At 43.7% G+C, this 22,693-nt stretch overlaps 1 protein-coding gene and 1 non-coding gene across 5 annotated transcripts in view; one reads left to right on the forward strand and one right to left on the reverse strand.

The window, feature by feature from the left end:
- The window catches only part of LOC132538094 (zinc finger protein 318-like), a 35,106-nt gene extending 17,084 nt beyond the window's left edge, over positions 1 to 18,022 (reverse strand). For 2 of the 4 annotated variants that reach the window (XM_060189830.1, XM_060189833.1), the window contains exons 1-3: positions 17,416 to 18,022; positions 14,559 to 14,696; positions 9,340 to 9,494 (exon numbers count right to left, since the gene is read on the reverse strand). In XM_060189830.1, the coding sequence (XP_060045813.1) occupies positions 9,340 to 9,494; positions 14,559 to 14,696; positions 17,416 to 17,955 (833 nt within the window). In that variant the 5' untranslated portion in view covers positions 17,956 to 18,022. The remainder of the gene's footprint in view (positions 1 to 9,339; positions 9,495 to 14,558; positions 14,697 to 17,415) is intronic. The other 2 variants (XM_060189831.1, XM_060189832.1) reach the window with 2 other exon arrangements.
- Positions 18,023 to 20,868: 2,846 nt separating this feature from the next.
- Positions 20,869 to 20,975, forward strand: LOC132538395 (U6 spliceosomal RNA). Its single transcript, XR_009549763.1, has one exon. It is a non-coding gene; the product is annotated as a U6 spliceosomal RNA (small nuclear RNA).
- Positions 20,976 to 22,693: the final 1,718 nt, after the last annotated feature.

A 22,693-nucleotide genomic window follows, 5' to 3' on the forward strand; every position in this document is an offset into this window, starting at 1 on the left:
AAGTATACTAGAGTTTGCAGTGAGTACCTCCCTAATACTTCCTCTCCACTTTTCCAAGCTTTGGGTCCATGATTACTCAACAATTTGTTTGGCTTTGTATGTTAACTCTCTTTTCAGTCACCAGGTTCCAGGTGTCATCAGGATGCCAGCCAGACTTCCCTGGATTGAAGACACCACCAATGTGTCCTGGAGCTCAGCTTCCCCAGAGACCCATCCTACTAGGGAAAGAGAGAGGCAGACTGGGAGTATGGACCGACAAGTCAACGCCCATGTTCAGCGAGGAAGCAATTACAGAAGCCAGACCTTCTACCTTCTGCAACCCTCAATGACCCTGGGTCCATGCTCCCAGAGGGATAGAGAATGGGAAAGCTATCGGGGGAGGGGGTGGGATATGGAGATTGGGCGGTGGGAATTGTGTGGAGTTGTACCCCTCCTACCCTATGGTTTTGTTAATTAATCCTTTCTTTAATAAAAAAAAATAAAATAAAATAAAAAATAAAAAAAATAAAAATAAAAAGTGGGCTGCGGGAGTCGGGCGGTAGCGCAGCGAGCTAAGCGCATGTGGCGCAAAGCACAAGGACTGGCGTAAGGAGCCGGTTTGAGCCCCTGGCTCCCCACCTGCAGGGGAGTCTCTTCACAGGCGGTGAAGCAGGTCTGCAGGTGTCTATCTTTCTCTCCCCTTCTCTGTCTTCCCCTTCCTCTCTCCATTTCTCTCTGTCCTATCCAACAACGACATCAATAACAATAATAATAACTACAACAATAAAACGGGCAACAAAAGGAAATAAATAAATATAAAAATATTTTTTAAAAGTGGGCTGCGACAACATAATGGCTATACAAAGACTTTTTATTTTTTTAAACCTTTATTTATTTATTGGATAGAGACAGCCAGAAATTGAGAGTGAAGAGGGTGATAGAGAAGGCGAGAGACAGAGAAACCTGCAATCTTCCTTCAGCACTCGCAAAGCTTTCCCCATGCAGGTGGGGACCAAGGGCTCGAACCTGCATTTAACTGGGTGTGCCACCACCCAGCCCCTGGTTATGCAAAAAGCCTTTCATGTCTGAGGCTCTGAGATTCAAGATTCAATTCCCAGAACCACTATAAGCCAGAGCTGAGCAGTACTCTGGTATTTCTCTGTGCTTTTCCCTCTGTATATCTCTTATTAAAATAAAAATAAATTATATAAATTTTTAAATAAAGGCGTGTTAAGTCTAGGAGGGGTTTATGATAATCCTCAGTGAGAAATTGGCTACTTTAATCTAAAATAGGTATCAGTCTTGGAATACTAAGCCAATTTTCCTTTGTATTCTTTTTTTTTTTTTTAATTTCTTTATTGGGGAATTAATGTTTTACATTCAACAGTAAATACAATAGTTTGTACATGCATAACATTCCCCAGTTTCCCATATAACAATACAACCCCCACTAGGTCCTCTGTCATCCTTCTTGGACCTGTATTCTCCCCACCCATCCACCCCCACCCCAGAGTCTTTTACTTTGGTGCGATACGCCAATTCCCTTTGTATTCTGATGCTACAAATGTCTTAAAATTAAGTTTAATTCTCAGGCATTCTGCTGGTGTTCAGAATTGCTTCTTGATGTGGGAAACTCCAAACACACTCATTTGGAAATTTATTCTCAGGAACCAAATTCACTACATTAATTTTCCATTTATATATGTATTTATATTTATTTATTTTTATTCCAGAATATGCTCAGCTCTGGCATTGAACCTGGGACATTTGGTACCTCAGGCATGTATAAGTCATGCATAAATTACTGTGTATTCTCACTGATGAAATTTTTTATTTAGCGCAGATACATATATTAAAAATTATCTGAACCTTTTCAGATTGTTTCAAATGAAAAAGATTTCCAACTTATCTGAAACTTCCTTTTGAAGAAGGAAAACCTAGTTCCAGTCTATACCATCTGAAATATTTACCTTGATTTTAGCACAACACTGCTCTATTGTGACTTATGGTGGTATAGGGGAGTTTCATGCATCAAAGTCTTTTGTATAACCGTTATGCTGTCTCCCCAGTCCGTCTCAACTATTTTTAATTTAGAGGACTGTATGTCTCTTCAGCTTTCCTCATTCTAGCTGGACAAAAATGATCTTTACATAATTTTTTTTGTTTTGAGTTATTACTGGGGCCTGGTGATTGCACCACAAATTCACTGCTCCTGATGACCATTTTTCCTTTTTTTTAAATTAATTTATTGGATAGAGACAGTCAAAAATTGAGAGGGAAGGGAATGATAGGGAGAGAGACAGAGAGATAAATACCTGCATCACTGCTTCACCACTTGAGAAGGCCTTCCCCTGTAGGTGGGGGCCGGAGACAAACCTGGGTCCTTGTGCACTGTCAGATGTGCTCTCAACCAGGTGCACCACCACTTGGGGCCCCGCCCTGTTATTTTTCCCTTCTTTTTTCCTCCATTTTCATTTGATAGGACAGAAAGAAACTGAGAGAGGATACAGAGATAGAGGTGGGGTTGGGATTTAGTATACTGGGTTGAAGCACAAAGGTCTCGGTTTGATCCCCCAGTTTCCCACCTGCGGGGGCAGGGGGCGGTGTGCTTCACAAGCAATAAAGCAGGTCTGCAGGTGTCTCTCCGCCTCTCTTCCTCTATCTCCCTTCCCCCCTCAATTTCTTTCTGTCCTAGCCAGTAAAAATGAAAAATTGGCCACCAGGAGCAGTGGATTTATAGTGGTAGGTAGCACTGAGCCCTAGCGATAACTCTCAAGGCAAGAGAGAGAGAGAGCGAGTTAAGACACTTGCAGTGGTCTGGGAGCTGACACAATGGATAAGGCATTTGGACTCTCAAGCATGAGGTCCTGAGTTCAATCCTCGGCAGCACATGTACGAGAGTGATGTCTGAGTTTTTCTCTCTCTCCTTCTATCTCTCTCAGTAATAAATACAATATTAAAAAAGAAAGGAAGGAAGGAAGGAAGGACCAGTCTGATACAAGTGCTGCTGGAGCCTGAACTTGGAACCTCATGCATGAAAGTCCAATACTTTGTCCACTGTGCTATTTCCTGGACTGCAAACATTTCAATGTTAATTTTTTTTTTTTTTAAACCAGAGCACTGTTCAGTTCTGGCTTATGGTAGTGCGGGGGATTGAACCTGGGACTCTGGAGCCTCAGGCATGAGAGTCTGTTTGCATAACCATTATGCTATCTACCCACAGACCTCAATATTAAATTTTTAAAAACAATTTTATTATTTTTATTTATTTATTATTGGATAGCGACAGAGAGAAATTGACTGGGGAAGAGGAGGTAGAGTGGCGAAGGCGCTGCCATGCGATCTGCTTGACGTGGTACCAGCTTCGCAGGAAGTTCAGCACGGCTGGACTCTCCAGGCCAAACTGAAACCATCTCGCCTTTTGCCATGATTAAGCTCTGTGTGGTCTTAATAATATTTACCTATGGCCAGGCTCAGAGCCTGACCAATGACAAAAATAATGACAAAGCCTGCACTGCACTCTGTAAGATTGAACATAATGGAACAAGCAATATCAGTAATGCAAAATTTTTCAGGAGGCCCCAATAGGAAGAAATGTTTTCCCCTTGATCTACACCACTTCCTTTAGTATTCCCCCTAAAATATAAAGAAAAATTGGTGGTTCCCACAGTGCAGGGGCCACCTTACATAAATAATTAATGGAAAGTTCTGGTACCTGCCTAGATACAATGGGCCTTTTAATCTACCATCCACCACTATGCTCCCACCTCCTTATGCAGAAATAGTACACAAGAACCTAGGTCACATAGTGAGCATACACAGAAGATGGATTCTAGCTAGAGAGTTTAACTTGGAATAAAATAAAACAAAACTCCTTGATCAAACAATGGAACAGATTTTGTGAAAAATGGGCTGATCAATTTGTTTAAGGCCCCTAGAAACATAACAAGCTTGAACTTTCTATAAACCATTGTCTTCTGATGCATAGGGCCAAGAGAATGGCATAAAAGGTAGAATATTAATCTTAATCAATAGGACATTTGCCTAGCACACAGGTACAGGAAAAACAAAAGATACAGAAATGGTGATGTGATTTCTAGGGCGGAAAGTGCCCCTGGAATGTAAATTCCACAAAGCAGGAGGTGTTCCCTGCCTGTGCTGTTCTTACTTGGTGATTTTTGTTTCAATAATCAATACCATGGTGATTTTTGTTTGAATGATCTAAGCCTTATGAGACTATAAAAATAAAGTTCTGCTTAGGTAAGACAGAGATGTCTGCTTGAGCTTGATTCAGCATCAACTCACTCGTCTTTCATTCTTCATTCTTCGCCGACGCCCCTCCTCCTCCAGGCTAACCCTAATAACCTGCTGGGGCTGGCCCCGGCAGTAGAAGAATAGAGACAGTGGGACACCTGTAGTCCTGCTTCAACACTCGTGAAGCTTTCCCCCTTCAGATGGAGACTAGAGGCTTGCACACTGTAATGTGTGTGCTTCAACAGATGCGCCACCAACTGGCCCCCCAGTATTAAACTTTGTCCTGCGCACAGTGCAAAACTTCAATACTAGGGCCAAATAGCTCACTTGGATTGTATGTCACTTTGACATGTGTATGAGCCACGTCACTCACTGCACTGAAGGAAGCTTCAGTGTGCTGTGGTCTCCTCCCCACCTCCCTTATTTATTATTAGTATCTTTTAAGATTTTCTTATTTACTAATGAGAAGGTAGGAGGAAAGAAAGAATCAGACATCACTCTGGTACACATGCTACCAGGAGTTCAACTCAAGACCTCATACTTGAGAGTCTAATGCTCTATCCACTGCGCCATCTCCTGGACCACACAAAAATATGTATTTATTTATTTATTTTCATTTTTATTTTATTTCCTTTTTGTTGCCCTGGTTGTTTTTATTGTTGTTGTAGTTACAATTGTTATTGATGTCGTCTTTGTTGGATAGGACAGAGAGAAATGGACAGAGAAGGACAGAGAAAGACAGACACCTGCAGACCTGCTTCCTCGCCTGTGAAGTGACTCCCTGCAGGTGGGGACCTGGGGGCTTGAACCGGAATCCTCATTCCAGTTCTCGCGCTTTGTGCCACATACACTTAACCCGATGCGCTAACGCCCGACTCCCTTTTATTTTTTTATTTATATTTTATTTTATTTATTTATTTTCCCTTTTGTTGCCCTTGTTTTTTCATTGTTGTTTCAGTTATTGATGTCATCGTTGCTGAATAGGATAGAGAGAAATGGAGAGAGGAGGGGAAGATAGACACCTGCAGACCTGCCTGTGAAGCGACTCCCCTGCAGGTAGGGAGCCAGGGGCTCAAACCATGATCCTTACTCCGGTCCTTGTGCTTCGCCACATGTGCTTAACCCGCTGCACTAACGCCCAACTCCCTTATTTATTTTTTATTTGATAGAGACAGAGAGAAATTGAGAGAGATGGGGAAGATACAGAAGGAAAGAGACAGTGGTCTAGGAGGTGGCGCAGTGGATAAAATATTGTCCTCAAGGACATCTTTGATGAAACAAAACCAGTTGCAAGACTAAAGCAGAAACAAACCAATGGGACTACATCAAATTGAAAAGCTTCTGCACGAAGTTAAAAAACAAGATCAGAAAACACAAGTAGAACCTGAACTGGAATTGGCGTATTGCACCGAAGTAAAAGACTCTAGGGTGGGTGTGTGGGGAGAATACAGATCCATGAAGGATGATAAATGACATAGTGGGGGTTGTATTGTTAAATGGGAAACTGGGGAATGTTATGCATGTACAAACTATTGTATTTACTGTTGAATGTAAAACATTAATTCCTCAATAAAGAAATAAAAAAAAAAAAAGCTTCTGCACAGCCAAAGAAACTATCACACAAAGAGACCCCTCAGAGAATGGGAGATCTTCACATGCCATACATCAGACAAGAGACTAATCACCAAAATATATAAAGAGCTCAGCAAACTTAGCAACAAAAAAGCAAATGACCCCATCCAAAAAATGGGCAGAGGATATGGATAAAACACTCCAGAGGAGATCCAAAAGGCTAACAAACATATGAAAAATTGCTTCAGGTCGCTGATTGTCAGAGAAATGCAAATAAAGACAACATTGAGATACCACCTCACCCCTGTGAGAATGGAATACATCAAAAAGGACAGCAGCAACAAATGCTGGAGAGGCTGTGGGGACAGAGGAACCCTTCTACACTGCTGGTGGGAATGTAAATTGGTCCAGCCTCTGTGGAGAGCAGTCTGGAGAACTCTCACAAGGCTAGACATGGACCTTCCATATGACCCAGTAATTCCTCTCCTGGGGATATACCCCAAGCACTCCATAACACCCAACCAAAAAGATATGTGTATACCTATGTTCATAGCAGCACAATTCATAATTGCTAAAACCTGGAAGCAACCCAGGTACGCAACAACAGATGAGTGGCTGAGAAAGCTGTGGTATATGTACACAATGGAATACTACGCAGCTATTAAGAACAATGAACCCACCTTCTCTGACCCATCTTGGATAGAGCTAGAAGGAGTTATGTTAAGTGAGCTAAGTCAGAAAGATAAAGACGAGTATGGGATGATCCCATTGAGAAAGAATAACAGAAAGGGAAACTCAAAGCAGGATCTGACTAAATTTGTAGTAGGGCACCAAAGTAAAAACCCTGGGTGGAGGGTGAGGGTGGATGTTCAGTGTCATGAGGTGTGTGTGTGTGTGGGGGATGTAGAAGGGGTGGGATGGGACACAGTCTTTGGTGGTGGGAATGGTGTGTATGTACACTCCTATTAATTTGTAGTCATATAAATCACTAAGCAATATGAGAGGGGAAAAACTGATTGTATGTCTCAAACTTTTGAAAGCACAGAGTCTTTTTAATACATAGGCTGAGTCTTTTGATATACTGACTCTCTTAAAAACTTAGTCAAAGGAGAACAAAAGCAACCGGTAGCAAAGCTATATGCAAATAATGTCAAAAGACATAAAATATGGTGACGGTGGGTATGATACAGCAAATTCTAACAAAGGGATTTTTCAAAGTTAACCCAACTGCCAAACAATATGATTATTGAAATAACTATCTATTGTCTTCTTAAACTGTAAGACAACAGGAATCTCCCGCTTCGTCTATAGAGCCTATGTTTCTCCCAATCCTGGAACCTCTAGGGTGGGGCTCACTTTCCCGCACGCTTCTCTCAAGTCAGGCCAAATGATATTGCATCCAGTGATTGCAACCTAATCAATGCAACAAGTACCATCTCAGCATGCTTCACCTCAGACTGTGTACCGAGATGTCAGGCATGGAATGCCAACCCTTCACCCTCATCACTCGGGTGAGACCTTTCCTTTCATGGCATTCTCTAATTCCATTCCAGGAGGTTTAATTTACTTCCTAACAAAGTCCCAAAACCTAGATATAGGCCAGGTCCCGTTAGATAGAGCATATGTTCACATGTATCCATAAATTAGGGCAAAATATATATCTCAAAGCAAATAGTCTGTAGTGAGTATCAAGTTCATAATGGAATAGTGTCCACTTAGACTTAGATATCCACTTAGACTTAGATACCCTCCTCACCTACCTCCTATTAAGTTTTCTCACTCACTCCAAAGCTAATCTTATCAAAGCAAGGACTGCAAAAGCTGAATAAGGGCAAGAGACTGGCATACTTTAATGATGACTCTTTATAGTCACTATCAGGCCATTCCACCAGCTGGGGCCCTAATCCGGGAATCCTGAGATTCCCAAAGAGACCTGATGGGCCTAGAACTAGAATAAATCCCTCTTTCCAATGATACCGGTCATTTCTATCAGGAAAACAAAATAGACCCCTCTGTGGGTCCCCATAGGACCTTGCCCTCAACTTGGATCAACAATGGTAGGTAGAGAATGTTCCATCCTCTGAAGGGAGGATGGACAAGATACTCTATGCTACACCTGAGGAAGATGGGTTGATACTGGGGCAGCATGGAATGTTCCTACTCATGACCACAGAATGTGAGCTCAGATCTACAGGGATGCAGAGGTCACAAAGCCTCCTAAGCTAATTATGGGGCCCAGATCACATCAAATTGATGGGGTTTACAGTCAACAATTTTTATACCCCTTTCCCATATTAGGGAGCTACTCTCTTCCCCAATGCAGCTTTCTGGTCCTTTTCCTAGCCATGACATCATCTCCCTAGACAATAAGTTGTATCCACCTGCATTTCAGGCTCAGGCAAAAAAAAAAAAAAAAAAAAAAAGGCCCTTTGAAATATAACTAAAATATGCCTACTAGCTATCGACAAAATGGAGGACCCTCGAACACTTCATCTGCACTATTCCAGCCTTTAGGTCCATGATTGTTCAACAATTTGTTTGGCTTTGTATGTTAACTCTCTTTTCAGCCACCAGGTTCCAGATGCTAGCAGGATGAGACCAGACTTCCCTGGAGAGACAACCCCACCAATGTGCCTTGGAACTCCGCTTCCCCAGAGCCCTTCCCCACTAGGGAAAGAGAGAAACAGACTGGGAGTATGGATCGACCTGGCACCGTCCCTGTTCAGCGGAGAAGCAATTACAGAAGCCAGACCTTCAACCTTCTGCATTCCACAGTGATCTTGGGTCCATACTCCCAGAGGGGTAAAGAACAGGAAAGCTTCAACAACAACAATAATAACTACAAGAAGGCTACAACAACAAGGGCAACAAAAGGGGAAGAAAAAAAAAAAGGTTTCCAGTAGCAGTGGATTCATGGTGCAGGCACTGAGCCCCAGCAATAACCCTGGAGGCAAAAAAAAAAAAAAAAAGAAAGAAAAGAAAAATAGGAAAGCTATCAGGGGAGGGGATGGGATACGGAAGCCTGGTGGTGGGAATTGTGCGAAGTTGTACCCCTCTTATCCTATGGTTTTGTCAATGTTTTCTTTTTATAAATAAAAAATTGGAAAAAAAATATTGGACTCTAAAGCATGAGGTCCTGAGTTCAATCCCCAGCAGCACATGTACCAGAATAATGTCTGGTTCTTTCTCTCTATCTCCTCTACTTCACATTAATAAATAAATAAAAATCTTTTTTTTTAAATGGTGTTCTTTAAAAAGAGAGAGAGAAGGAAAGAGACAGAAAGACACCTACAGCACTGCTTTACCACTCATGAAGCTTTCCCTCTGCAGGTGGGAACTAGGGGCTTGAACCTGAGGTCTTGCACACTGTAATGTTTGTACTTAACTAGGTGGACCACTGCCTGGCCCCTTCTCTGCCTCTCTATACAACAGAAACACACAACAACAAACTTCAATGCTATTCTCTGTTATCACTCCAAAAACACTTTACCTGCAAGTTCTATTATAGTCCACCCTGCCTTCAATGAAGCCTACCTGTCCAGAACCTCCAGATTATTCACAGGTGACACCAGCCCATCATCGCTAAGATGCTGCTGTGCTGGTATGCCAACATACCGGAAGTAGTTGTTGCCAACAGTGATCCTTAAGGTATGATCCAAAGAGTCATAGCGAAGACCAGGAGACTGTGTCTACAAAAGAAAAGGTAACGGTCAAAGGGGTGGCTTGGGAGGGTGGAGGAGTGATAAAATCATTGCACTCTCATGAGGCTTCAAGTCTGATACCCAGCATGGCATGATACATGCCAGAGTGGTGTTCTGGTCCTTTCTCTTTCTCATAGAAAAATTAAACCATCTCTAACCCTCCGAAACCAGTGCCTCTCATTTCTCTTATTCTTTTTTTTTTTGGTTACTAGGGTTATCTCTGGAGCCTGGCCCCTGTATGAGGAATCCACTACTCCTGGTAGCCGTTTGGTTTTTTTTTTTATCCCCTACCCTTTAAATTATCTTAATTTATTTATAGGATAGAGAAAGCTAGAAATGGGGAGGGAAGGGGAAGATAGAGAAGGAGAGAGACAGATAAACACCTGCAGCCTTGTCTCACCACTTGCAAAGCTTTCCCCCCTGCAGGTAAGGACATGGGCCTCCAATCTGGGTCCTGTGCACTTAATGTATGCGCTCAACCAGGTATGACAATCAGCCCCCAACCTTTCTTTTTATTTTTATTATTATTTTGCCTCCAGGGTTATTGCTGGGGTTCGGTGCCTACACTATGAATCCACTGCTCCTGGAGGCTACTTTTTCCTTTTGTTGCCCTTGTTGTTTATCATTGTTGTTATTGCTGTTGTTGTTGGATAGGACAGAGAAAAATGGAGACAGGAGGGGAAGACAGAGAGGGGGAGAGAAAGATAGACACCTACAGACCGGCTTCACCACTTGTGAAGCAACTCTCCTGCAGGTGGGGAGCCAGGGCTTGAACCCAGGTAATTACACCATTCCTTGCACTTCACACCGTGTGCGCTTAACCCGCTGTGATACCACCGCCTGACTCCTGGTCTCTCCCTTTCTATTTCCCTCTCCCCTCTCAATTACTAAATAAAAAAGAAAGGGAAAGGGGAGTCAGGTGGGTTAAGCACACGTAGCCTGAAGCGCAAGGTCTGGTACAAGGATCTGGGTTCGAGCCCCTGCTCCCTATCTGCAGGGGTGTCACTTCACAGGCAGTGAAGCAGGTCTGCAGGTGTCTGTCTTTCTCTCCCCCTCTTTCTTCCCCTCCTCTCTTCATTTCTCTCTGTCCTATCCAACAACAAGGACATCAATAATAACTACAACAATAAAACAACAAGGGCAACAAAAGGGAAAATAAATAAATAAATATTTAAAAAAGAGATGGAGTCAGGCAGTAGAATCCAATGCCTTACCCACTGTGTCACCTCCTGAACCACCTGATGGTCTCTCATTAACAGAAGTCAGTCACAAGAGGGTCACAAGCAATGGAGTGATGTCTGTCATCTGATTACATTTCCTTTTCCAAATGTGCACACTGCTTCTTTACCTCATTCAGATCTTCATATAAAAGACTATTCTGGGGAGCTGGGCGGTAGCGCAGCGGGCTAAGCGCAGGTGCAGGCACTAAGTGCAAGGACCGGCATAAGGATCCCGGTTCGAACCCCGGCTCCCCACCTGCAGGGGAGCCGCTTCACAGGCGGTGAAGCAGGTCTGTAGGTGTCTATTTTTCTCTCCTATCGGTCTTCCCCTCCTCTCTCCATGTCTCTCTGTCTTATCCAATAATGACGACAACAATAATAACTAAAACAAGGGCAACAAAAGGGAAAATAAATATTTTTTTTTTAAAAGTTACTTAAAAAAAAAAAGAGACTATTCTGTTAATTATCATCAGATTCTCCCTGCTAGAATACAAATTCCATTAAGGGACGAGGTTAACTGGTTTGTACACTGTTGTGTACATAGTGCCCAAAATACTACCTAATACACAATAGATTTTAACAAATACTTCTTGAGGGGAGGTAGCACAATGGTTATGCAAACAAATACTTCTTGGATGCCTAAGAGGTCCCAGAACAATCTTCAGCATCACCATATGCCAGAGTTGAGCAGCACTCTTTGGCCAAGAAAACAGATAATAGACACTTTGGCTCTTGGGTAAATAGTAAACTAGAAAGTAGCAAAATGAGTGTAAATGTGATAATCTAAGCAAGTGAAAGACTGGAGTAAAGGCAGGAGGAGGACAGCTTCGGAACAGAGACAAACTTAATCTAATGGATTAGAGATGGAAAAAAGAGGGTTAATTAATGTATCTCACTTAGTGGTAGGTGATATCATTTTACTAAGACAGAGAGAACCAGAACCAAAAAAAAAAAAAAAAGAAAGAAATGGGTAACAGAAATGGGCAGGGACCGGGTGTAGCACACTAGGTTAAGTGCACATAGTACAAAGTGGAAGGACCCAAGCAAGGATCTTGGTTCGAGACCCCCGGCTGGGGGGGGATCACTTCACAAGTGGTGAAGCAGGTATGCAGGTGTTTATCTCTTTCTCTCCCTCTCTATTTTCCCCTCCCCTCTCAATTTCTCTGTCCTATCCAAAAAAATCTAAAAGATGGCCACAGGAGCAGTGGATTGGTAATGCAGGTACTGAGCCCCAGCAATAACCCTGGAGGCAAAAAAAAAAAAAGCATTACTCTTTAGTAATTAATACTCAGTTGGTCAGCTATGAAAATATTTACTTATTTTTTTATCGTTGGAGCTTCACCACATTGAGCTCACTTTTTTCTATCAGAGACAGAGGAAGAAAAGAAAAGATAATACAGCACTTAAGCATCCTCCAGCATAAAACCGGTTGCGCACATCAGCTATGAAAATTTTAATAATGGACTGGGGAGACAGCATAATGCTTATACAATAGATTCATGGTGAGGCTCTGTGGTCCCAGGTTCAATTGCCAGCACCACCATAAGCTAGAGCTCAGCAGTGCCCCTCTATATTTCTCTTTTATTAAAATAACTGACTAATTAAAAAGAAAAACTTAATAGTGGAGGTAGAAGGATAGGTAGGTGGAGGGTTCCAACTGGTGTGATGCCACAAGAACTTCAGTGGTGTGAAGAGCTGTATACACACAATGCACACACACAGCTGTGAAACTACACTCGTAAAACCTTACAATATTAAAGGCCAATTTAAATCAATAAAAATATATTTTAGGAGTCAGGCAGTACGCAGTGGGTTAAACGCACGTGGCGCAAAGCGCAAGGACTGGCTTTAGGATCCCGGTTCAAGGCCCCGGCTCCCCACCTGCAGGGGAGTCGCTTCACAGGCGGTGAAGCAGGTCTGCAGGTGTCTATCTTTCTCTCCCCCTCTCTGTCCTATCCAACAACAATGGCACCAATAATAACTACAACAATAAAACAAGGGCAACAAAAGGGAATGAATAAATAAATAAATATTAATATATATATATATTTAAGGGTGGGGTATAGCATAATAGTTATGGAAAGAGACTTTCATGATTGAGGCTCTCAAGTCCCAGGTTCAATCCCCCACACTGCCATAAGCCAGACCTGAGCAGTGCTCTGGTAAAAAAAATAAAGAAATATATTTTAAAAACACATTTGATTTCATTTTATCTATTTGCTCTATTGCCACCAGGGTTATCACTGGGACTTGATGCCTGCATAACTTCACTGTTCCCGGTAGCCATTCTTTTCTCTCTTTCTTTCTTTCCTTTTTTTGCCTCCAGGGTTATTGCTGGGATTCAGTGCCTGCACTTTGAATCCACTGCTCTTGGTGGCCATCTTTTTTTTTTTTTTCTTTTTTCCCTTATTGTTGGTGGTGTTGGATAGGACAGAGAAGTTTGGAGAGGAGGGTGGGGGAGAGAAAGATGCAGACCCACTTCATCACTTGTGAAGCGATCCCCCTAAAGGTGGGGAGCCAGGGTCTCAAACCGGGATTCTTGTGCTTCACTCTTCGTGAGCTTAACCTGGTTGCTACTGCCTGACGCCCTATTATTTTCTTTTTATTCCTTATAGACCCAGAAATAGAGGGAGAAAAGGAGGGGGAGAGACCTGCAGCATTGCTCCACCACTGGAGAAGCTTCTCCCTTGAAGGTGGGGGCCAAGGGTTTGAAACAGGGTCCATGCATATAATGTGTGTATTAAACCAGGTGCAACCACTGACCAGCCCCCCAAACAATTTTATGGCCCATGTTTGAACTCCCCCTGGGATACTGCATAGGATTGCTATGGCACTTAAGAAAACTTTAGTATTAAGGTGTCTTTTGCACTTCTTGTGAAAAAGTCTAGTGTGGTAAAGTCTCAGCAACAACAACAAAGTAATCTTTTTTTTTTAAATATTTATTTTATTTATTTATTCCCTTTTGTTGCCCTTGTTTTATTGTTGTAGTTATTATTGTTGTTGTTGTTGTTGGATAGGACAGAGAGAAATGGAGAGAGGAGGGGAAGACAGAGAGGAGGAGAGAAAGATAGACACCTGCAGACCTGCTTCACCGCCTGTGAAGCGACTCCCCTGCAGGTGGGAAGCCAGGGTTTGAACCGGGATCCTTATGCTGGTCCTTGTGCTTTGCGCCACCTGCGCTTAACCCGCTGCGCTACAGCCCGAATCCCAACAAAGTAATCTTAACAGTGACAAGCCGTGGTCCGGGAGATGGCACAGTGATAAAGCTTTGGACTCTCAAGCATGGGGTCCCGAGTTCGATCCCCGGCAGCACATGTGCCAGAGTGATGTCTGGTTCTCTCCTCCTATCTTTCTCATAAATAAATAAAATCTTAAAAAAAAAACAGTGACAAGCCAACTCATCTACTGCTAGAATGCCAGAGCACTGTGATACTGTTTTTTTTTTAATTTTATTTACTTTCCCTTTTGTTACCCTTGTTGTTTTTTTATTGTTGTTGTAGTTATTATTGTCGATGTCATTGTTAGATAGGGCAGAGAGAAATGGAGAGAGGAGGGGAAGACAGAGAGGGGGAGAGAAAGATAGACACCTGTAGACCTGCTTCACTGCCTGTGAAGCGACTCCCCTGCAGGTGGGGAGCCAGGGGCTGGAACCGGGATCCTTATGCCGGTCCCTGCGCTTCGTGCCACGTGTGGTTAACCCGCTGCGCTACCGCCCGACTCCCTGTGATACTGTTAAGACAGCAAGCCAACAGAAATTTTGAAATGGGGTTTAAAAACAAAAATTGATGAGGGGAACCAAGAGATAGCTCACCTGGTAGAGTACATATCTTACCATTTGGGAGGACCTGGGTTCCAGCCCTTGGCCACCACATGGTAGCACCACGGGAAGGGGAAACTTCATGAGTGGCGAAGCAGTACTGTGCTGTTTCTCTTTCTCTCTCTGTCTTTCCCTTTGTAGCTCACCTTCTGTCTGGAAGAAAAGAAAGAGTCCACCAGTGGTGGCGAGAAGTCTTAATGAAAGGGGTCAGGCAGTAGCACAGGGGGTTAAAAGCATATGGCAGGAAGTGCAAGGAACAGTAAGGATCCCAGTTCCTGCCCCTAGCTCCCCACCTGCAGGGGAATCCCTTCACAAGCGTGAAGAGGTATCTTTCGCTTCCCCTCTTTGTCTCCCCTCCTCTCTCCATTTCTCTCTGTCCTATCCAACAACAGTAACATCAATAATAACAATAATAACCACAACAACGATAAAACAGCAAGGGCAACATAAGGAGAAAAAATAGCCTCCAGGGGAGTCGGATGGTAGCGCAGCTGTTAAGTGCAGGTGGCACAAAGTGCAAGGACCGACTTAAAGATCCGGGTTCCAGCCCCTGGCTCCCCACCTGTATGGGAGTCGTTTCACAGGCAGTAAAGCAGGTCTGCAGGTGTCTGTCTTTCTCTCCCCCTCCTCTCTCCATTTCTCTGTCCTATCCAACAATGACAACAGCAACAATAAAACAAGGGCAACAAAAGGGAAAATAAATATAATTAAAAAAAAAAATTTTAAAAGCCTCCAGGAGCAGTGGATTCGTAGTGCAGGCACTGAGCCCTAGCACTAACCCTGAAGGCAAAAAAAAAAAAAAAGAAAAAAATTCTCAGTGAAAATTCTGGTGTTGGGTCACCAAAATAGCTCACCTGTGTAGTGTGCCTGCTTGACCATGCCTGCTCCACACAGCCTCAAGCCCTGCCACCACTGAATTGGAAGAAAGCTTCCAGATTCTTGTGTATTTATTTCCCTATTTTTCTCCCTCTGGAAAAAAAAAAAAAATCATCCAAAGCAGTGAAGTCTTGACAACTACAGGAAGGAAAAAAATGCAAAGGACTGGGTGGTGGCTTAGGATGTACAGCCCAGTTACTATGCTTAAGGGCCCACCTTTATGAAGGGTGGAGCAGTTCTGCCTGTTTCTTTGGTCTCTCCTTGTCTCCCTCTTCAACTTTCATGCTGTCTTTATTTTTTTTATCTTTATCTATTTATTGGATAGAGACAGCCAGAAATCAAGAGGGAAGGGAGAGAAACAGAGACACCTGCAACACTGCTTCACCATTCATAAAGCTTTCTCCCTGCAGGCTTGAACCTGGGTCCTTGCGTATTGCATCATGTGCACCCAACGAGGTGCATCACCACCCAGCCCTCATCTCTCTTTAAAAAGAAAAAAAATTTTTTTTTTTACTATTTTTATTTATTTGATAGAGACAGGCAGAAATCGAAAGGGGGATATAGAGAGGGAAAGACAGAGACACCTGCAGCACTTGAGCCTGGGTCCTTGTGCATTGTAACATGTGCTCAACCAGATGCGCCAGGACCTGGGCCCCCATCTCTCACTATCAAAAATAAAACCTTGGAGACAAAAAAAAAAAAAAAAAGAGAGAGAGAGAGAGAAGACTGAAGCTGAAGCTTTTGCAACAGGTAGAGGACAGGCATGAGTCTGTTATATCCATAGCACTGAATGTGGCAGTAATGCTTAGGTTCTCGTTCCCTTTACCTCTATCTTGTGAAGTAAAATTAATCTCTAGGGCTGGAGAGAGGCTATAATGATTATGCATAAGGCTTTCATGTCCAAGGCTCTAAGATCCCAAGTTCAATTCCCAGCATCACGATAAGGCAAAGCTGAGCAGGGCTTTGTTCTGCCTCGTTAAAATAAACTGTTTTTTTAAAAATATCTATTTATTTACTTATTCCCTTTTGTTGCCCTTGTTGCGTTATTGTTGTAGCTATTGATGTCGTCGTTGTTGGATAGGAGAGAGAAATGGAGAGAGGAGGGGAAGACAGAGAGGAAGACAGACACCTGCAGATGTACTTCACCTCACCGCTTGTGAAGTGACTCCCCCGCCCCCGCAGGTGGGGAGCCCGAGCCTCGAACCGGGATACCGGGATCTTTAAGCCGGTCCTTGCGCTTTGCACCACGTGCGCTTTACCCGCTGTGCTACTGCCCGACTCCCAAATAAACTGTTTTTTTAAGAAATACATATATTAAACATACTTATCACGGCAAGATGAGACATTTTACCCATATGTCAATAGCTCTACTGTAACCCATTAACCCAATAAAATGAAAAAAATAAAGCATATATAAAATTTCTGTCTAAAACTAACTATATAGTGGTGGGTGGGAGCAGATTGCATAATGGTTACGCAAAGAGACTCTCATGCCCTGAGGCTCCAAAGTCCTTGGTTCAATCCTCCGCACCACCGTAAACCAGAGCGGAGCAGTGCTCTGGTAACTAACAAATGAATCATCCAAAACACCAGACCCCCATCTATAAGCGTTACAAGAGTTACCATTACAGAGAAGGTTCAATGGGGGTCAGGCGGTGGCACACCTTGGCTAAGCGCTCACATTAGAGAAGGGTCAAAACCACGTAACTCCCAGGGAACCTCAACAAGTGAAAAAGTACCAGGCACATGGTTTGGCCGAAACTGCCCCAGCAACTTTGGCTCGAATTCAAACAGCCCCCAGCAGCAGGCGCGCTCGGGTCACCGGCACAGCTTGGTGGGTGGCGATGGGGGTGACCGGAGCCTCTGGAAACCTTCTGCGGGTCCGCGGGGCTAGGGGAGAATCTTAGATTTTGCCGTCCAGGCTTGGGGACCTCTAAGCAGCTAGCAGGCGCACGTTCTGAGAAATGGGGACCCCGGGAAGGCGTTGCGGGGTTACCTCATGGCCACTGTCCTCGAAAGGATCTTCGCGGACGTAGCGCGCAAAGTCGGCGCGGGACACCCCCCGCCTGCGGGCTCGGAAACCCGCCCGACTCGGGCGGGGCAGCAGCCGGGCCAGCGGCGGCGGGAAGCGGTAGAAGATACAGCCGCGAGGCGGGGCGGGAGGGGACCTGCGGCCGCGGTGCCCCATGTCTGCGCGCGGCCGTCGGGGGCGCCGACCCCGGCCCCGAGAGGGCGATGGTGCGCCGGAGCTGCATTCGGGGTGCGACTCGCCCTCGCTGCCGTCTTCGGGGCGGTGCAGCGCCCCGCCTGCCGTTCCAGCCCGGGGGCGCCGTGGACCCCGGCTCGATGGGCGCCTCTGCTGGCGCGGCCACTGCTGCCAGGGCCCGTTCCCGTCGTGCGCCCCCCTCACCGGGAAGGACCCCCTCTGGTTGCTCCCGCGCCGCCCCCGGCCGCCGACGAACTGCCTTCGGCCGCCGGAGCCCCGGACCGCGAAGTGGGAGCCCTGCTCCGACGTGGCCGCCTTGCTCTCGGCCATCGCGCGTGCAGACTCAGGGCGCCCGCAGAGCCGCTGGAGCGAGTGGCGGCCGGCACGTGGCCCAGCCCGGGGTGGGGTGGGGGCACCGAGGCTCCACCTCCCGGCCCCAGAGGCCCGCAGCCTCGGCCGCTGCCCTCCCCCAGCTACACGTGACGCGGAGGCTTCCAACCTCTGGGGCTGTGAGGGGCGCGCCCTCCTACCCGGAGGGGAAAAAATGGCTGTAGCGGGAGCGGAAAGGGCTCTTGCTTAGCCTGCTGCTGACTTAGAGTCAGTGAGAGACAACATTTTCCTATTCCTGGCCACCACCTCCCCCCCCAGCTCTGTAAATTTACATGAGACTAAGAAATGGTTATAATACTCTCTTTCGCACTATATGCATCTGGAATCTCGTTGGTGGAGCTAAGATCCAACCAGCAGTTTACTTGTCCTGGTTTCTTTAGGATAGGAAGTTGATTATGGGAAAGTACGCAATTGGCATTTGTAGGATGAAGATCAACCTCGAAAGAGTGAAATATCCAACGAGTAAAATATCCAGCGATGACTAGTATTTTCCCAATTGTCTGATTGTAGTTTAAGCCTGGTAAGTCTTAAAGTCCTGCTTAATAAATGATCAAAACACGAAAATGTTGGCCTTAACCAGTCAGCTCTTGAGACTAAAACAATGGCTTAACACTTTTTTTTTTTTTTAACCAGAGCACTAATCAGCTCTGGCTTTTGATGGTAAAGGAGAATTGAACCTGGAACTTCAGAGTGTCAGGCATGAGAGCCATTTTGCATAACCTTTATGCTATCTACCCCTGCCCGGTTTAACACTTTCATCTATTAACCAGAAATATAAAGTCTGCAGTTGGAATGGTAGATGGTCGATTCAAAAGATAGCATTAGATGAATGGAATCAGAGGACAGGAAGAGACCAATGATTTTGCAAAAAGACATATCAGACTATAGTCTGATTCAATACCCTTCACCACCTTAAGCCAGAGCTGAGCAGTGCTTTGGATCAAAAAAAAAAAAAAAAAAAAAGAGGAGGGGAGGGAGTTAGGGAGGAAGAGTTAGAGGTGGAAAGGAGAACAGAAAGGGCTGCTTTGTATGATTTGCATATGTGAGACCCCAAAGTAGATCCCCTTATGGGCATGTGCCTACCAGAATGGATCAATAAACCTGGGTTTCCCTCAGTTTCTCAGTAAATAAACTTTAATATATATATAGAACTAGGGAAAAAGCATAATGGTTATGCAAAAAGACTTCCATGCCTGAGACTTATAAAGTCCCAGGTTCAAACCCCAACACCACCACAAACCAGAGTTGAGCAAAGCTCTGGTGGTTTAAAAAAATAATTTAAAAAAATTTTAAGTACATTTATAAATGTTTAAGTTAATATTAATCAATATTTAAATATCAGTATTGTTCATTATATAAATATTAATACTGTGGTCCGGGAGATGGCACAGAAAAAAGCTTTGTATTCTCAAGCATGAGGTCCTGAGTTCAGTCCCTGGCAACACATGTACTAGAGTGATGTCTGGCTCTTTTTCTTTTCCTTTTTCCTTTTATACTTATTATATATATATATATATATATATATATATATATATATATATATATATATACCAGAGCACTGCTCAGCTTGGCCTACAGTGGTGCAGGAGATTGAAACTGAGACTTTGGAGTTTTCAGGCATTGGTTTGTTTGCATAACCAATATTTTATCTACCCCTGCTCAGTCTGGCTCTTTCTCCTCCTATCTTTCTCAATAACAAGTAAATAAAATATTTAATTAATAAATATTAATGTTTTAAATATTAATACTGGTAAATAAAATATTGATATTAAAATAAATTGTGGTACAGTGGGTGAGTCAACTGATTTACAAGTATGAGGTCATTGTTTGGATCCCATATGTTAGGACTATGTGCATTTAGTCCTTGCATCAGTATAAAGATTCACAACAGGGGGCCCAGTGGTAGCACACTGGTTAAGCTCACATGTGACAGTGGGAAAGGACCCGGGTTCAAGCCCCTAGTCTGCACATACAGGGGGGATGCTTCACAAATGTTGAAGCAGGGCTGTAGGTGTCTCTCTGCCCATTTTCCTCTCTATCTCCCCCTCCCTTCTCAATTTCTGGCTGTCTCTATCCAATAAATAAAGATAATTAAAAAATTTAAAAAGCAAAAACCATCAAAACAAAAAAAAAAAAAAGAGATTCACAACAGGAAAAGTATAAAAGTAAGCAAGAGGCAGGGTGGGGTGGGGAGAAACTACAAAATAACTCACTTGGATAGTGTGTTGCTTTGAATCTGTACTACCCAGATTCAAGCCCCACTACTTACCATACTGAAGGAAGCATTGGTGCTGTAGTCTCTCTCTCTCTCTTTTTCCCTCTCCCTCCTTCTTCCCTTCTTCCTCTCAGTCTCTATCTAAGAGAACAGAAAAGACGAAAGAAGAGAAGAAGTTGTTAAAGAAGGGGCTAGAAAGAAAGCATAATGGTTATGCAAAAGTCTTTAATTTTTTAAAAATATTTGTTTATTCCCTTTTGTTGCCCTTGTTATTTTATTGTTGTTGTTATTGATGTCATTGTTGTTGGATAGGTCAGAGAGAAATCTGGAGAGGAGAGGGGAAGACAGGGGGAGAGAAAGACACCTGTAGACCTGCCTCACCGCTTCTGAAGCGTGAAGCGACGCCCCTGCAGGTGGGGAGCCAGGGCCTCCAACCGGGAGCCTTAAGCCAGTCCTTGAGCCTGTCCTTGTGCTTTGCGCCACTGAGCTTAAGGTAACTACACTACCACCAGACTCCCCGCAAAAGACTTTCATACCTGAGGTTCCTAGGTCCCAGGCTCAATCCCCAGCTGAGCAGTGTACTGATCTTTTTCTGTGTCTTTATCTCTGAATCGCTCTCATTAAAAATAAATTAATAAGTGCTCGCTTCGGCAGCACATATACTAAAATTGGAACGATACAGAGAAGATTAGCATGGCCCCTGCGCAAGGATGATACGCAAATTCGTGAAGCGTTCCATATTTTTTAAAAAAATAATAAAAAAATAATAAATAAATAAATTAATTAATTAATTAATAACAACAAGGGCAACAAAAATGGGCAAAATGGCCTCTAGGAGCAGTGGATTCGTAGTGCAAACACCAAACCCCAGTGACAGCCCTGGAAGTAATTAATTAACAAATCAATTAACTAACAATGGAAGAGGAGAGTCTTTACTAGGAAATAAGCCAATAAGGAGTAGCTTGCAGGAGACAGAGAAAAGGCAAGGACAAAGAACTCTCAGACGCATATAAAAGAAGCCTTGTAGGGAGCTGGGCTGTAGCGCAGCGGGTTAAGCGCACGTGGAGCAAAGCAGAAGGGCCAGCGTAAGGATTCCCATTAGAACCCTGGCTCCCCACCCTGCAGGGGAGTCGCTTCACAAGCAGTGAAGCAGGTCTGCAGGTGTCTATCTTTCTCTCCCCCTCTCTGTCTTCCCCCTCCACTCTCCAATTCTCTCTGTCCTATCCAACAACGATAACAATAATAAGCACAACAATAAAACAAGGGTAACAAAAGGGAATAAATAAAATAATTTTTTTTAAAAAGTCTTGTAGTTGTCCAGGAGGTGGCGCAGTGATAAGGCTTTGGATTCTCAAGCATGATGTCCTGAGTTCGATCCCCTACAGCACATATGCCAGAGAGACATCTGGTTCTTTCTCTCTCCACCTATTTTTCTCATTAGTAAATAAATAAGATCTTTAAAAAAGAAAGAAAGAAAGAAAGAAAGAAAGAAAGAAAGAAAGAAAGAAAGAAAGAAAGAAAGAAAAGTCTTGTAACAATGCCCTTTTTCCAGTGTTTACCACCTCCTAACAGTTGCCATCACCACTGGTCTAGTTTTGTTTGAAGATAATGACTAACTCCTAATGTTTTGCTTGGTTAGATATGTGTCACTAAGGCGGAACATGAGAGTACCAGAAAATGGATGTACATCACCAAACCCCAGGAATTTCCCCCAGTGATGAGGGCAGTTGGGTCTTCTTTTGTTTGCTCTCCATCTCAATTCCAAAGAAATCTTCAGACTTTGAATGGCTTGTTAATGAGGCTATGTTAATGATGGTAATTTTTGGAAAACACCCCTAAAGGGAGCTGATAGCCAGAATGCAGAGGGGGTGGGGTACCTTTAGCACGTGGATTTCCTGGCAGGGGAGAGGGGCTAAACATTGGCTTCAGTTAAGAGACAAATCATTTACTCAGTCCTGCCAACCTAAAGAAGCAAAAAAAAAAAAAGCTATGTTGAGGAACTGGAACTTTATTTCCTGTACCACCATACTTGAGGACAGGTGTTCCTTTTACTGAGAACTTCACCCTCTCTTTCATTTTTTAAAATCTGTCCATTGATTCATATCCTTTAGTAATCCTTTTGTATCAGTTATTTATTTATTTATTTTTAACCAGATCACTGTTCAGCTCTGGTTTATGGTGGTGCAGGGGATTGAACCTGGGACTTTGGAGCCTCAGGCATGAGAGTCTGTTTGCATAACTATTATGCTATCTACCCTCCACCCTGTATCAATTATTTTTAAAATATATATTTTTTAATATTATATTTATTTATTAATGAGAGGGATAGGAGGAGAGAGAAACAACCAGACATCACTCTGGTACATGTGCTGCCAGGGACTGAACTCAGGACCTCATGCTTGAGAGCCCAACACTTTATCCATTGCGCCACCTCCCGGACCACTTAAAATATCTTTCAAAAAT

This window comes from Erinaceus europaeus, chromosome 4, assembly GCF_950295315.1.
Source record: "Erinaceus europaeus chromosome 4, mEriEur2.1, whole genome shotgun sequence".
Lineage (NCBI taxonomy): Eukaryota > Metazoa > Chordata > Mammalia > Eulipotyphla > Erinaceidae > Erinaceus > Erinaceus europaeus.